This window comes from Mastigoproctus giganteus, chromosome 5, assembly GCF_048544385.1.
Source record: "Mastigoproctus giganteus isolate SK-2022 chromosome 5, ASM4854438v1, whole genome shotgun sequence".
Lineage (NCBI taxonomy): Eukaryota > Metazoa > Arthropoda > Arachnida > Uropygi > Thelyphonidae > Mastigoproctus > Mastigoproctus giganteus.
This window is the reverse complement of record NC_143579.1, coordinates 51,885,773-51,902,694: the sequence shown is the minus strand read 5'-3', so window position 1 is coordinate 51,902,694 and position 16,922 is coordinate 51,885,773. Positions and strand designations below refer to the sequence as shown.

General features: G+C 36.5%; 1 protein-coding gene across 1 annotated transcript in view; it reads left to right on the top strand.

Moving 5' to 3' along the window:
• Positions 1-16,922, top strand: part of LOC150085389 (F-box only protein 42-like) — a 160,203-nt gene that overhangs the window by 132,143 nt on the left and 11,138 nt on the right. The window contains exons 8-9 of the mRNA XM_090373195.1: positions 5,351-5,475; positions 6,022-6,615. Of these exons, the coding sequence (XP_090229321.1) occupies positions 5,351-5,475; positions 6,022-6,615 (719 nt within the window). The remainder of the gene's footprint in view (positions 1-5,350; positions 5,476-6,021; positions 6,616-16,922) is intronic.

The following is a 16,922-nucleotide window of genomic DNA, read 5'->3' as shown; positions in this document are numbered from 1 at the left end:
TTTTTAAAAATTCTCTGAATTTTTTATTTTTTGTTAAATTAATGTGCCTGTAATAAACATCTGAGGGTAGTTTGCCATAATTGTTCATTTAGCCATAAAAATAAGCAAACTTATTCTGCAGGTTTTTATTTCCACTGTAACACATGCAATATGGCCCAGGGATGATATTTTCAATTTAGAAAGTAATAAAGATTAATAAAGGAACTTAAAGTTCATTAAAACCTGATATTTTAAAAGATTTATTTTGAAATAAAAATCCATGGCAATCTCACTAACTTGTGAGGAGGCAGTCAAGTAGGCATTTTTATTATTTATTTGTTTTTATTATTTTTTTAATTAATTTTTTTGTTTGTGCAGCAAAAGCTTAGGGCCTCCTGGCACCATATATTTAATACTAAACTGAAATAACACCGCACATTTTCAGTACTTCTCAGTATCATTGACTGACAAGTTGGAAAACTGCGCACCTAAAACTTATCTTAAAAAACCGAACAAAACCTCCGGACCAACTGGCCTCATATCGCCCCATAGCCCTATTCTCTACCCTAAGCAAACTCTATGAAAGTCTGCTTCACAAAAGGATCATGAACCATTACAAAACCGCCAACCTGGAATCACCCAGGCAATATGGATTCAAACCGGGCTTCTCGACCATTGAAGCAGTCCAAAACCTCATAACCAAGGCAACCCAAAGTAACAAGAAGTACTTTCTGGTAATAGCAGTGGATTTTGCTGGGGCCTTCGACACCGTCTGGTGGCTGAGCGTCCTTAGCAGGCTCCGGAAAGCAGCACTCCCAGAAAACTTATATAACAGTGTCCAGGCATATCTGTCAGATAGGAAAATTGAGGTCGTCACAACTTTCCGAAGAGTTGTTAAAAGCATCCGAAGGGGCTGCCCACAGGAATCTTTCCTGGGGCCACTAATGTGAAACATTGTCTTTGATGACTTCTTGGCTCTGGACCTGGGAAATGTGGCCAGTTAGGCCTTTGCTGATGATCTCATTTTAAATGATGATCTCATTTTCAAGTCCCGTTCTGGACTCCAGAACGGGACTTGAAACACAGGCAAACCAAGCACTACAAACCCTACAGAATTGGGCGAAAACACATATGTTAATGATTTCACCAACTGAGACAAACTCAGTATTACTAAAAGGCTCTCTAAATATCAGACGACCACCGCAAATAAAGATAGCGGGATCCACCATTAAACTAGCAAAGCAAATTAAGTATCTAGGTATCCTGGATTATCCTGGATGGAAACCTGTCCTTTACACCTCACTTACCTGAGAGAGAAACTAAGGAACTATGCAGCACTAGCACTTGTAGCAAGAGTATCTCGCAGGGACTGGGGACTCAACAGGAAGACCCTGTCCCTGTATTATAAAACAATATTCATCCCAGTAATCACCTACGGATTGCCAGTCTGGTTCAGGAAGGCCGGAACTGTGGTTAACAGAAGACTGCTGGACACTATCCAAAGAAACATACTTTAACTATAACTAGGGCCTGCAAAACGGTGAGCACCCACACTCTGCAGGTCCTGGCAGGAGCTCTTCCGCTGGACCTCGAGGTGACTAGATGTGGACACATGTATTTACTGTCCAAGGATATGCCTGCCTCCATCTATGACTTTACATTGGACCCAACCAACAGCCGGACGACAGAGACACAACGAATAGTGGCTCACATGTTGAAGATTTGGCAGCACAGATGGAGATGTCGCCAAAGGGTCAAGTTACAAGAAGCTTCATACCGATAGTCACAAAAATGTACCCAAAAGCCCCCTCGTGGTTCTATCCTGGGCTAAATACAACCTTCCTCCTGACGGGCCACGGCCCATTTAAAACAAAACTGAACACACTTGGAATAATAGAAGAGTCCACATGTTCTTCGTAGCATTCACAGTAGTGAATGCTACGAAGAACACAAAGTAGACTTATAACTGAGATTCAATACTTACCGAAAAATCAAGAGTACCATCTACTGCATTCAGAAGATGAATACAAAGCCCTCAGCTGATTTGCACTTGACGTCTTCAATAGACGACGAACAGAAACAGCCATCCACAACGAATAGATGACCACAAATAATAAAGGCAAACTGATAGAACATCAGCACAGAGGAAAGGATCGCAAAATACTAAGGACAAACAGTGTAATATGCAGCAGAATAAATGAAACAGCATCGACCTAGGAACCAATGGGAGTGGCTCCAGGCAGGATGTCGTCGCTCCCAGGATGAACCCACACACCTAGAAAAGGACTAGGCCCCACCAATGAGTCATCATCAGACTGCACCCCCACCACCCCCTCTTTTCCCTCTGGTGGGGCAAGGGCATGCCTCACTGATATACCTGGGATCGCCTTCCCTATTGACCCCATATTTTTGTCTTTTTCCCCCAGCCTTCCGTCTCTCCCCCCCTACTCTACCAATATCGCCAGCGAAAAGCGAATGCCCTACACAACGAAAAATTTTAAATGCCAAACTCGACACACTTGCAACCTCTTTCGGCCTAACTAGATTCAAGCGTTTATCCCCCCCCCCCTTTTTTTTTTTTTTTCATATATCCTAGCCACTGAAATCTCGGGAAATTAGGTGGCAGGACCCGCCAGAGTACTTATCTAAAAATACTAGTGTACCTGGTCTGCCTCCATGGGACCAAGTGTGGGCAACGTTGGGCCTCAGTAGGGGTCCAGCGGCTAAACGGCCAGATGAACACAACACAACACTACACATGTACAATACCCATACACTTTTAAATCTCTGGCCTTCCCAGCGAACTGGTACACCCACAATGAAAGCAACGCAGAGATGGGGAAACCCCTGGTGCCGTTAGACACTAAATACACTTTACACTTTATCATTGAAGATAAAGAAATGGATATTTTGCAGTATCAGTTCTGCAAGTTCTTTCAAAATAATGAAAGAAGAAAGAACTGATGTACAGCATTGGTTAGGGAACTGGCAAGTGCACAAAGAACCTTGAAATATAATAAATTATCCCAAGTCGTGCTTGGCATTTTAGCAATTCCTCATAGCAATGATTATTTGATGGTCTCTTTTAATTGACCTACTTCCAGATCCCCCCCCCCTTCCCCCTGCACTGTTCTAAAAAACATTTAAATTGGATATTCATTCATTTCCTGCTGTATTTTCTGAATGATGCCATCAGTCAAACATCCAAGTCTTGTTTTAATGCCACATCACAGATCAACTTTGAGAATTTGCAATTTTTTGAGTTCTGTTTCACTCCTACATGTGAAATGGCACAGCAGCTGTCTCTTTGAACCAAAGAACAGAATGAGCATAATTTTCTCAATGCTTTCAGAAGATTTGAATTTCCCAAACCTTTGAGGACTGAATGCTTCCGCTGTGCACTGCTTGCTCCAGTTCAAATTTCTTGCATCATGTCTCATCTGTGGTCACTATGTGATCCAAGAATGCATTTCCTTCCTCTTCACACATACCTTTCTGTATTGCACTCTGTCATGGCTGATGCTGTAGGCAGACCCAACTGATATCCAGCTGTCTAGCCATATCAGTTGTATGCTGATCCACTCTGATGTTGTTGCTGCCAAAACATTTTTCTTCTGTGACAACTGTGTGAACTTGTCCTAAGTGAGGTTCATCCTCTAGGGTTTCTTCATTCATGGTAATAGTTTGTCCCCATGCACTTGTAGTTATTGAATTACACCTTTTCCATATGATCAGAGAAATCTCATTTGAATTTGTCAAAGAGGGAAAATGAAAAGGGCAACTCTAATTTTGATAAATGGTGACATAAATTTTTGTGTGAGCTTAATAGTTTTTTTTTTTTGAAAGATTTGCCACTCTCATATTCTGTTCTGTTTTGTAGTAAAAATTGAAGTCTTTATATATTTATGCTAAAGAAAAAAAAAATTAAATGGCTGAATATATGTACAAGTACAAAACCATACCTTGCAGCTTTACATCAGGCAATGCAGCATTTAGTGAATACTGTTATTCAGTTACAACCTCAATTTCTTAATACAAATTCCCTAGAAAAAATCCAAGACCATCTCAACCGGTGAAATACCACCACTTTGCTTATTGAAGGCTTGAAGTGGCGAAACCCATGTTTAGTCTCTAGAGCAAAGTTTCTGGCATCCCCCCCCCCACACTTCTCCTTTAACCCATGCACGGTACTAAGTACTATAGGTTTTGATACCTTTCGTGTTTGGGGTTTTCATAAAAAAAAAAAAAAAAAAAAAAAAAAATATATTATTAGCAAGTATTAAATGACTTGAGAGATACAATAGACTAGCCAGACAAATATAGTATTGCTGTGATCCACTCTTGCAGGGCACAGTTAAATTGTTTGTGCTGGGCACACAAATGCTAAGAGATACAAATTGAAGAACACTTTATTAGCAGAGTTTTCACTGAAGCAAAGATTGAAGTTTTTGCCAACAGGGAGCTGTTTAAACATAAGTTACTATTATAACACATCAGACTTATTACTTAAAAGCTTAGATACCACAAGAAATTGGCAGGTCTTTGTGGATAATTGCCACATTTTTATTTTTTGTACTTCATATGATAATAGGCAGACATAACTATGGATACAGCTTTGAGAAAGTGTTCCTTGATGCTTTTTGATAACAGAAAAAAAAAAGTTGTAAAGCCAGAATGAGATGTAATATATCAAGACAACTAGCTGTTCCTAGCTACTGAACAGAATGAATACTGAATCCCAGAAAGAATGGAATGGGAAAATAGCATCTAAGATTGAAGCAGTGTAAATTTGGAACAATGAGTAGCGATGCTTTTTATTATATATATATATATATTTTTATTGATGCTGCTATGCTTCCTTGCATTATTATTTTGTTGATACTAATCTTAATTTAACACATTAATTACTATAACATTATTAAAAAATAAATTCCTATGGGCCACAAATTTTTTTTTTTTTTTTTTTTTTTTTTTTCTCAAGAATGTAATAATGCCATGACCTCTCAAAAAAAAAAAATTATATTTGGATCTACCAGGCCATTCAGATTCATTTTGCATTAATGAATATTAAGGCAAAATGAATCTGAATGCTGTCTGTGACATAAATGTTGTGCCACATGGCCTAATACTTTAAAAAAAAAAAAAAAAAAGACCAACTTTGTGACATCTCATGGTGATTAATGTGTTAAAGCTGCTGCATTTGACAAGACAGAAACTGAAACACCTCTTAGTAAAAAGAAAGCATTAAGTATTTTATCTGTGATTATTTCGGGTATCCAAACTGGAATTATTTTATTTTATTATTATTTTTTTAATTTCAGTTATTGTACAGTGGAACATATTAGTTTAAGAGCCTAAATTTTAATTTTAGGTTGGAGAACGTGTAGTGGTGTTGAGTAAAACACGGAAGTCCAGAACATCTCCATCTTCCCTTCCCCATTTACTGAGAGCACCATCAAGAATATGGATCCCTCCAAGAGCAGATACTGTAGATATGTAAGTTCTCTTTTAATATTGAGTGATTAGTGGTTCATTTAAACATTTTGTATTATGCAAAACACTTCTGACATTACACATGAGCATAATAGCAGCAATGCTTTTACTCTCGGTGCCGATCAACTTTTTTACTGATTTTCTAGAACAGTAATGATGAAACTATATCACATATGCCAGACTTATCAAGGTCACTATGATCTTACATGCACCATTAAAAAAAATAGGTCATTGAAAAAGCTGTTCAAATCAACCAATGGTGATTAACTTACCTCACTTTTGGTTCATCGAATGCTTAATTTTTTGTTGAGGTTCATCTTATTGAACTGTCATCTCAATGCACAAATTAAACATTTGTTCTTGGAGACACTATTTTAAAAATGTTGAATTATTGATTAATTTCTTTTTGAATTTATTTACAATCAACTTAAGTCTAATTGTTAATTTTCAATTCATAGCTATTAACCTCAAAGGTTAACTGTTCTGTTATGATGATCCTTTCTTATATGCTATATTATTATTAAAACAATATTTTTTTGTTTATGATAGAGGACAAATAAGAAGTTCTCATAGACCGGCTGAAGTGGAGCATTGTGTTAATGGAAAGAAAGGTGTTTTAAAGAGGCAGTTTGATCGCTATAGGCCTCCCGCAGGGTGTACATCAAGTAGTGATGAAGATGATACTCATATTCAGGAAATGCCAAAAAGAGTTGCAACTTCATCACAACCTCATCATGCAACTGTGATTAGTTCTGAATGTTCAAAACTTTCTCCAGCTGGAGGATTACACCCTTCTACTTGCCACAGCAGTCACTCAGAACATTCTCATTGTAAAGAAGTGTTTTCACATGGCATAGCATCTTCATCTTCATCATGTCTGCCTTTATCTTCATCTTGTGAATCATCTGGCTCATCAACAAGTCATTCATCAACAGTACATGAACAGCACGCTCTCTCAGGAAATAGCACAGTTATTTCTACAGATTCAGTACCTCCATCACAGGAAGCAGATTCCAGTAATAAGCCTCCATCCAGACCAGTGTTATCAGTTAGACCAAATGCTCGTCGCAATCGTCAACGTCAATTAGAAGGTTTGGATAGAATGGAACAACGACTAAGGGATTTACGTGCTGGAATGGCAAGGTATGATAATTTTTCAGTTAGATTCGAAAAATTGTTTTTACTTCTGATAACTATTTTTTAAGCCATTGCATATTTTAAACAGTTAAGTTGAAATATTAGTGTATTGATATTTAATTTTAATATTTTTTAAGTTTTAATTATTTTTTGTGATATATACCATCAGAATGACAATTCCTTATTGATAGTCAGTCTCAAGTGAAGATAGAGCCTCCCCTCCCACGGGATTTTCCTCAGTTTATTTTTATTTTTCAGAATGCAAAGCAACCTTAAAGCACATGCAGTTTACAAACATGGCACACTAACACTTCATGGCTTGAGTCTCAGGACAGTAATTAAAATTTAATTCCTTGCCAGTAATAAAAAAACAACCTATCTGCTTAAATGATTAGAACCTTTTAGCAGCCATTCTAAATAAATGATGCTAGTCAGCAATCTCAATTAAAAAGCAAAATGATGACTCCCATAGAATCTATATCCACCAACCCTTCCACTTCAGTTGGAAGTTTTCTGTTTAGTTGGGTTTGTCTTCCCATTTTCAGTCAATTTTGTTAATTTTCAAATGTGCAGCTAGCATTATTTTTTTAATTATGGACCTTACTGAATTTAATGATATGCATTTAAAAACAGACAAGTGTGGCTCTGCACATGCTCAACACGAGGATAGTGAAACCATGAAAACCCCATATATGAAAGGTATTAGAATTTATACTATTTAGTACCGTGCATGGGTTGAAGGTTGAGAAGACACAAGATACTTGACATTTGAATTTATGTAGATTGTAATTTTCAAAAAAAAATGTGAAGGACACTTGCTCAAGAGAACAGAAATAGAAAAGATAAATGAGAAAGAGAAAAGGTTACTTCTGTGAGTTTGGAGTTGACTGTAAATGAATGCTGGTTGGTCGAGGCTTATGTTTGGATTGCTTTTGAAGATAGTGGTGGAATTACAAATGCTACTTTAGAACAGTACCCATGGAAGTACCTATAGAAAAGGCATGCAACAGAAACTGAATGTCTGTGAAACAGAAAGTGGAGTGACTTCATAAGAGGTGGATCATGAACTGACATGACTGCCCTCTTTTGAATGGAGTCTAGAAATTTCAGAAATTTTTTTTGGAGCACCACCTCAGATGTGAGAACAATATTACATGTAAGGCAGATTGAGATTTGCACAGCGTGAACACTTATTGGAAGATAATAAAGCACTCAAACCTATGTTAGTTTAATTATATTTATTTTCAATTTAGGTGCCTCCGTAGCCAGGTGGGAAGGAGCAGCAGTGCATAGCACACGCTTCTTGATTAGACCGGGGTTCGAGCCCATCACCACCAAATACGGAGGATGCAGAAAGGTCCGGGAATAACCACCGCATATCCCGGAGCAATATGGCCTTAGTTGCTAATGCTCCTAAAAACCAAACAACAACAACAATTTTCAATTTGGAATGTTGTACATAATGGAGTCAAACATTTCGTGTTATTTTATTACCACTTCTTCGGTGACATTGTCTTTGCAATATCGCCATCACAAAAGATCACTTAGGTTGTGACTTAAATGACTTTTTTATGATGGTGATATTGCAAAGACAGCTGTCATTGAAGAAGTGGTAAGAAAACACCACAAAACATTTGACTCCATTATATACATATTTCCAAATGGGAAATAAACATAATTAAACCAAATGTAGGTTTGAGTGCTTTATTACCTTAAAATAATACAGTTTATCTAAACACTATGCCACTCAAAGAATGTCTAAGAGTGAATAGTTGTTTAGAAGAAAAGTAATGCTGAGTGTGGGGGGGGAGGGGGATTTTTTTTTTTTTTTGCAGTGAGGAAACACATTTTGTGATATGCTTATGCCAAGAAAGATTAATAAAAGTCACAGAAATCCCTAATAAAGATATGTGATCCTGTCTGGAAGCGGGAGTGTCATCAAAGATAAGCATAGGAGTATTAGATTTTTTTTTTTTTTGTGAGATATAAGATAGGACTGAGTATTAAGAGGGATTAAAATTTAACTAAGTTTTCTTCACCCCATTGAAGAATTACCTGGAGATTAGTGGTGGGTATTAGAGAAGTTGTGGCTGTTTGCACAGGACAAGGTTTCCCAAACTGGATTGCAGTGTGCTATCATCAGCAAAACTATGGATTGGATTTTCAATCAGTGAAAAAAGGTCATTAATATACAAGAGAAAAAGAGTGAGCATGAGCAAAATTAGTGGAGAAGTTAGAAGACAGATTGCTCTCTGCCATCACTTGCAATAAAAGCATTCAGAGTGCAAACTGGATAACTGATTAAAAAAAAAAAAAAAAAAAAAAGTCTGCAGGCCATAAGATGGGACTTGTTTAGAAGACCTTTATAACAAACATAATAAATAGCTTTGGGGGGGAGGGGGTTAAGAAAACATTCATTGGATAAATATAGGACCATGCAGAAAAAATTCCCCAAGTTAGGTCATAATCTGTATGTGTCTGCAATTCTGCCCAGACACAAAAGAGGGATTATATGCTGTAAGCCTTGTAGATTAATGCACAACTTGAGGGAGTCTGGAGGAGTAGAGGGGAGGATTTTCATCAGCTTGGCCTACACTTGTACATAGAAGGAATCTATTTCATAGAGATGGTATTCATTTGAAAAAAAAAGGTGGTGCAAGGATGTTTGCCATTGAGGACACTTTCGGGGTTCAAGGAAACTGCCAGATATTTTTAATGATACAGATATGTTTATCTGATGATATGGGTCAAAGTAATGCTTGCACAACTCAAGAATTCTTATATGTTGCTGCAACACCCGATGTTGGCAAGATGTTCTGAGGGTAGCAACATTTCACATGAGCAGGAACATAAAGCTAGGGTAACGTGCTTAAATAACTTCAAAGGGTGTGTCAGGGAAGTAAATTATAGAAGAATACTTAGTCTTGGCTGTGTCGTGAGTGTTAATAAAATAAGTGAATTCAAACTCTCCTGGTTAGGACAACAAACACTGACATAATAGAACTAACAGAAATGTGTCACCCAGAAACTGAAGATGATGAGTTCCACTGTTGGTATGTATAATGTGTTTAGGAAAGATAGGGAAAATAGAAGGGGTGGTGGGGTCATTCTTCTTATCAAAAGCAGCCTGAGCATGAAATGAGCTTTTGCTGAGCCAGTTATTTTATATCTGCCAGCATAGAATCTGTGTGGTGTGAATGAATTGAAAACAAAGTTACAATGAGAGTGGGAGTAATATACAGACCAGAAAATGGTGAAGAGTATGAAGAGAGTCTCTACATGCAGATGGAATAGGAATACAAGTGTGGAATAAGCAGAGGGAAACTCACCATGGGAAACAAAATTTTCAAATAAACTAGATTACTGTTATTTGTACTAGCATGTTAGAGAAAATACTAGAGTAAGAATATTTTTGACCTTGTCATACTCATGATCAGATGACATCACAGGCCTTAAAGTACAGGAACCATTGACTGGTAGTGAACATATAGTTGTTAGTTGGAACACGAAAAAATATTAATATTAGTAGTGGCAAATGATGCAAGAAAACAGTATAAAGCATCAGCAAAAAAAACTTCACTGATCACATGTCCCCTACAACAGTTTGTCTAGTTCTTCCTTGAATTCATTCAAACTACCCATCTCTACAACAACAGATGGAAGTTTGTTCCAATAATTAACCATCCACTGTTTGAAGGCAGACTTCTGCACATCCATCCATGCAACCATCCTCAATTTCAGTTTGTCCCCTCATGTGTAGTCTGAGCAAGAGGAAGAATGCCATCAACATTGAGCTTGCTCAATACATTCAAAGTCTTAAACACCTCAATCAGATTAGATCTCATGTGCATAATCTCCAGATGCTGCAGTTTGCAGAACTGAGGCCTTTCTTGGTAAGACCATCCTTTTCCCTTCACTAATCTCATTGCCCTTCTCTGTTCCAGCAGATTTACATCCTTCCTAAAACAAGGCCTCCAGACTTGTATGCAGTAATCAAGATGCAGCCCAACCATTGCCTTGTACAGTGGAATAATCACCTCATTATTCCTACTAGCAAAGTTCCTGTATATGACAAAACCCCATGAGCTGTCCTGGCAACATGTCTGCACTACTCAGAGAACTTCATATCTGACTGGCATAGTCACTCCCCAGGTCTTTTTCATTCTCCACTACCCTGAGTGTGGTGTTGCACAGTTGGTACATTAATCTGGGATTACTGTTCCTTGTATGGAATACCTTGCATTTGTTAGTGTTAAACTGAAACTGCCATTTCTCAGCCCATCTGCCTAATTTTTCTTAACGAATTAGCTTAGCCTGATTACTCTCATTAACCACCCTGCAACATTTGTATCATCTGCAAACTTAGACATTAAGCATGATATACCTTCATTAGTATCACTAATAAATGTAGAAAACAACAATGGGCCTGGTACTGAATTCTTGGGGGGGGGGCTCCATTAATAATCACTGTCTTTTCCCACTCAACCATCCTTTTCTACAAAGCAGTAACTTGCCCTTAATGCCACACTGCTCCAAGTTGTACAGTCTTTTATGTGTAACAGCATCAAAAGCTCTTTTGAAATATCCAAGTTTATGATAAAATTATTTTTGCATCCAGTTCCTTTGTTACTGCATCATAATATCCAATCAGATTGGTCAGACAAGATCGGGACTGAACAGAAGTTAAGCTAACAAGTCTGTAATTACTCCTGTCACCTTTCGATTGCCCTTTGTGAAATTGGGGATACATTCATACATCTTCAGTCCATAGGGACTGAAGATGTATGAATGTATCCCCAATCCTGAATCCAGAGATACTCTCATAATTATGGCTAAGAGTTTGCTTACCTCCTTTGCTGCCTTCCTTAATATAATTTGATAGATGTTGCAGTAGCTGTGACTTCAATCCATTTTTACTAATTTTGCAATAAAAAATGACATTTAGAATGATGCTGCAAGAAAGATTAGACTGCTGTTCATATACATGCATCTCTACAAACTTTTCCTACATAAATAAACATCCACTCATTATCAGTAATAGGTGGATATTAGTTATCACAGGGCACTTTGCAAGCCCTGGATGTGCAAGATTAGAAGGGCACACATTCTGGAATTACTACAACATACAGGTCAATTTGCTTTGCTTAAAAATTTAAGGAAGACTATAATACAGTGTAATTTAATAACAGCATTTAGCACACAAGAGGACAAATTGCTGCTAAATTATGTAGAGTACGTACAAATGGAGAGAAGTTGAACCACAAAGACAGTATTTACAAAGTCCAGTAACAGTTCAGTGCCATTCAAAATAAATTGTTTCCTTTCTATAAGAATATAAACATAGCATAAGCATAGGGTCAATCTTATACAGTAAACCCCCGCTATTCGCGGTATCTGTATTCGCGGTTTCTCGTATTCGCGATCGCCGATTTAATATAAAATGAAACCTAAAAAAATGTGAATTTTAAAACGCCGTGAATATTTTCCGCCATAAAAAACATGGGCGTGGCTAAAATTATCTTTCCCGGTCAAAACAGCGCTCAGTGGGTGGGGGGAGAGGGTTGAAAAAATCGCGAGCGTGGATGTTTCTCGCTAATCCTTGTTCAGTATGTGTTATGCGTTTGTCATTGAAGGTTTCGTCGTTTGCTTTTAATTTATATGTTTATAAATTGATTAAATTTATCAATTTATAAATTGATATGCTTACAAAAATGATAAATCTACCGTTTTGCAGTGTAAAACAGGCTTTTTCGAGTGTGTTAACGGAACAAAGTGACTTTATTGTGGACAAGTTCTTTCTAACCCCTACAAAAATATGGCTACGAATAAAAAGAGATATGTGAAAATATCAAAGAAGGTGATGACATTAGCGAATAAAATCGAGTTATTAGACAATTTCTAATGGTGAAAGCGTCTCCTCAGTGGCAAAACATTATAAAATCAATGAGTCAACGGTACGATCAATCAAGAAATCGGAAGAAAAAATCTGCCGTAGTGTCCGTGAAAACGCGCTAATTGTTTCAAAAATTTGCTCTGTAACTCGTGATATTAAATTAGAAAAAATGGAAAAGCTTTAAATCTGTGGATAGAAGGCCGAACTCAAAATAAAATCCCGTTAAGTTCACTCATCATTCGCGAAAAGGAAAAACTCCTTTATCAACACTTTAGCGAAACTGGTGATAGCACTGGCGGGATGTTTTTTTTTGCTGGCAAGCAAAGGCGCTGGTTTGAAAGATTTGTTTGAATTTTTTAATAAATATTACATTTAATATTAAATTGTTTCTTATTTTCATTTCGATGCCATATGCTTGCATTTCACTATGTGCTGTCTATGTACATAGTCATATTATGAAGGTACATATAATACATACATAGACAAAATTTTAGACTAGTTTTTCTTATATATTTCATACTTTGGAACGGAACCCCTTTATTACTGTGGGAGCCATAACTCAGTACAGTAATACCCCGAAGTTACGCGATAGGTGGGTCCGACGAAAATCGCGTAAGTCGAATTCGCGTAAGTCGGGGTACAACTTTGCATATAAATACATATAAATTTTGCCTATGTATATAAAGTGCTTAGCATCATAAACCTTAGTCTAATATAAATTTTGCTTAATTGGGACCAAGGACTAACAAAAACACTAGTTTAGAAGAAAAATATTAATAAAATTGCAGTTCTTTATACATATTAATACAAAATATGTATTAAAAAAACAAATCACTTACGTTAAAAAGTTATTTCGATGTCGATGGCTTCATAAAATCTAACAAATTCGTCTGACGACACAGCACCTTCTTTTTTTCACGCAGAATTTCTTCGTAGCAAGCTAATAATTTTTTTTATTCCTTGCTTTGTAGCTATAACGCGTTCTTCGTTGGAGTCTGTTTTCTAAAATTTTTAAGCCCTTTACAATTGAGCCCTTTTCAATTTTCAACCTGTCAAGTTTGCAATTGTCATGTGCTTTTTGCCGTTGCTTCATTTAGGCCTGTAGCACGTGCAATATCACATGGTCTTTCATTTCGCTCAAAGCGTTTCACAATTTCATATTTTTTCTCTATCGACAGAGGCGGACTGGCCATAAGCCTTACCGGGGCCAGTGTAACCCAGGTGGGCCAGTGTGATTTTGGCCATAAACCATAGTATGAGGCCACTATAAATTTTCCCGGGTAAGAATTTTTGACCCAGTCCGCCTCTGTTCATCGATAATTGCTTTTCTTTTTCTTTCTGAATCTGCAGTGTCTTCACCAGGACGCTTCCTTTTCACACCTTTTAATTAAGTATTTTACTCATTTTTAGGGAATAAAGCGCAATTACAAAACGAGGAGGCACGCTTGATACGCATAAACAAAGCTGCGCGCATGTAGCAACTGAATATACAACACCATAAAGGCAGAGATACACTATTAACACCTCACATTTCTAGGGGTTACTACCATAAAACAATAAAAATCCAGTTGCGTTTCTGCTAGTGAAATCTGTTATAAACTGGTAGTAAACTCGATCTAATTGCATTTGCAATTATACCGATAGCTGGAATTGTGTTGGTTTTTACGTTATTATGGTGAAATGTGTTTCCCCTTCACTGATATAAAAAACATAAAAGCAGCAAAGTTGAATTTTGTTCATCTTTCGCTCTCATTCTCCGCCGTCGCACCGTATATCGATAACATATGAAAAACGACCTTGAAGATAGTGGGCGGCAGCGTTGCCAAACGAAAAAAATCAAGAACCGCGTAACTCCGAGTTCGCGTAAGTCGGGGTATTACTGTATTCGCGTTTTCGGTATTCGCGACATTTCTCAGGAACGTAACCCCCGCGAATAGCGGGGGTTTACTGTATTTTTTTATTAATGCCAAGGTGGGACCAGCAAACATTCTATTTATAAGCTTAATTTAATTCTCTAATAATATTTTTTATTATTATTATTATATTTTTTACGTAGATTGGGCTTATAATTTTTTTACCATCTATTGAGTTTTTATTTATTTATTTCGTATGATGTGATCAATACAAGAAGGAACAAGTTTTTTCTTGCTTCCTTCATGTATCGTGGCCGGGATATCCAACCAACTGGTTGGTTCGGCACCATTGTGATATCCAGCCCGAGGCGGGAATCAAACCCGCGACCTTTGGGTTGCCAGGCAGGCACTTTACCTACCTGGCTAGCCCGGTTTGCATCTATTGTGTTTCTCTTTAGGAACTAGAGTAACACAATATATGGTAAAAAAAAAAAGACTGTTAAAAGTTCTCTTCCACATTTCAGTGATTTGACTTTGGTTTAAAATCTTATTATGGCATACTGTGTATTGCTCTCCCAAACATTTTCCTGCATTTCGTAAATATTCTGCAATATTCTGTATTTCGGTCTTTTTCTCCTTAAGTGATGTCTCCAGCTTCATTTAGTAATTCATAAACTTACTTCTAAAATGTACGTTTTTCCATTTTAACTTATCTTTTTCCATCCTTTGTCTTATCTATAGGTTCCTCCTTTTATGACATTTTTAACTGAATGGTTAAACGTTTTACACCTTTATTTGGGTTGTTTTTTTGTCTTTTCTAAATCTTGCCATTTTGCTTTTTTATAAAAAAAAAAAAGCACACACTTTAGTCCTTTTACAACTTTTTGTTCTAATTAATTGGAGTTGCATAGCTGTCCACTATCAGGTTTATGATAATGAATCTTTCTTTTGGATCCATCTTTGGTTCAATTTGATCCCCTTATCCATCTCTGTCATATTAGAGGTACTATTATGGTTTCTCCATTTTTTTTTTTTTTTTTTTTTTTGCACAAAAATAATAAAACTGCATTAAAATTGTAATTTTAAAAAATTGTGAATTTTTCATAATTTCATTAACAAACATGGCCCTAATAAACACTGCAGATAGTTTGCCAGATCTGTTTGATTAGCCATTTAAAAAAAAAAAAAAAATTATTTGCAGGTTTCATTGCCAGTACAACATATATGTTATGATATCCTCTCTCAACTTAGAGAGTAATAAAAACCTTAGTTTATTAAAAACTAATATAATTGAAGATTATTTTCAAATAAACTAAATTGTGCTTCAACCCCTAACTTGCATTGCCAGTAGTTTAGAAATATAAGCCGAAACATTGCTCTCTCCTGTCAATAAATGGTAAAGGCCACTTTGTTAAACATAGTTACAAAAAATCAATGAGAGACAAGCGCAGAGACAATGTGTTTAATATCAAAGCAGGTCCATGTAGTCAAACTAATATAAGATGAGCTCACATTTAGTAAAATGTGAGCTCGCGTGGGGTGATAATAGTGAGTTTTCGCCTTAACACCGTGAAGTTCTTTTCAGAAAATTTCATTTTGACCGTATGCACATGGTAAAATACAAAAAGAAAATAAAATACCTTATACTAGTTTAACTGCCTGAACCTGTTTTGATATTCAACACATGGTCTCTGCATTTGTCTCATTGTCTCATTCTTTTGTAACTATAAAGGAAGCACTGGTGAAATTTTACATGTATAGTTAAGGTGATTTGTTATAATTTGAAATATTTAATACACTCATAGCAGAAGCTAAATGGCTTTGAGTACATTTGGTAAATTGTGGACTTAGTTTGGTGGCCAATGACTTTCTATTCCTAAGACTAAAATGTGTTTTCTTATGCATTCCAAAGTCTGCTAGTTCCAAACAGAATTTGTATGTCCAATTAAATTAATGGAAGTGTTCAAGTTAAATGTTATTAGTTCATTTCAGTTCATCATCCAAGAGTGCTGTTCGGAAAAAAGTTTTATGAACCAAATTTGAAACAAATTCATTTCACATTTAAAAAAAAAAAGTTCTTGTATTGAGGATATCATTGAAGGTAAAAAATAGCTATTTTGCAGTTCTGCAAATCAGTACTGTCAATTTCAACATGAGAATCTGCCAGACACTATTTTGAAAGGGGAAATAATGGGACCTGACACTAACTAGAATAGGTGCACGAGGAAGCATAAAATACATCAGACTCTCAATTTACCGGGATCGGATTAACTGGGACACTTCCAAATTAAAAAAAAAAAAAAAAAATCAATGAGAAATCATAAAATTCAAGTAATAGCTAGAATAGGTATAAACATTTATTTTGCAAGTCCGTAAATAAGTGACAAGATATGTTGTCATCAGGAGATTAGTGTGCATATTACTTGCAACCCCTGCTGTCTTCACAGCCGCCGCTCAAAAAAAAAAAAAGAGACCAAATGTTTAGTTTGATTTAGTGCATCGATTGTTGCGTTCTGTCACACCAAAAAGGACAAATTTTGTTTTGTTGACTTATGTAAGATGTTGGA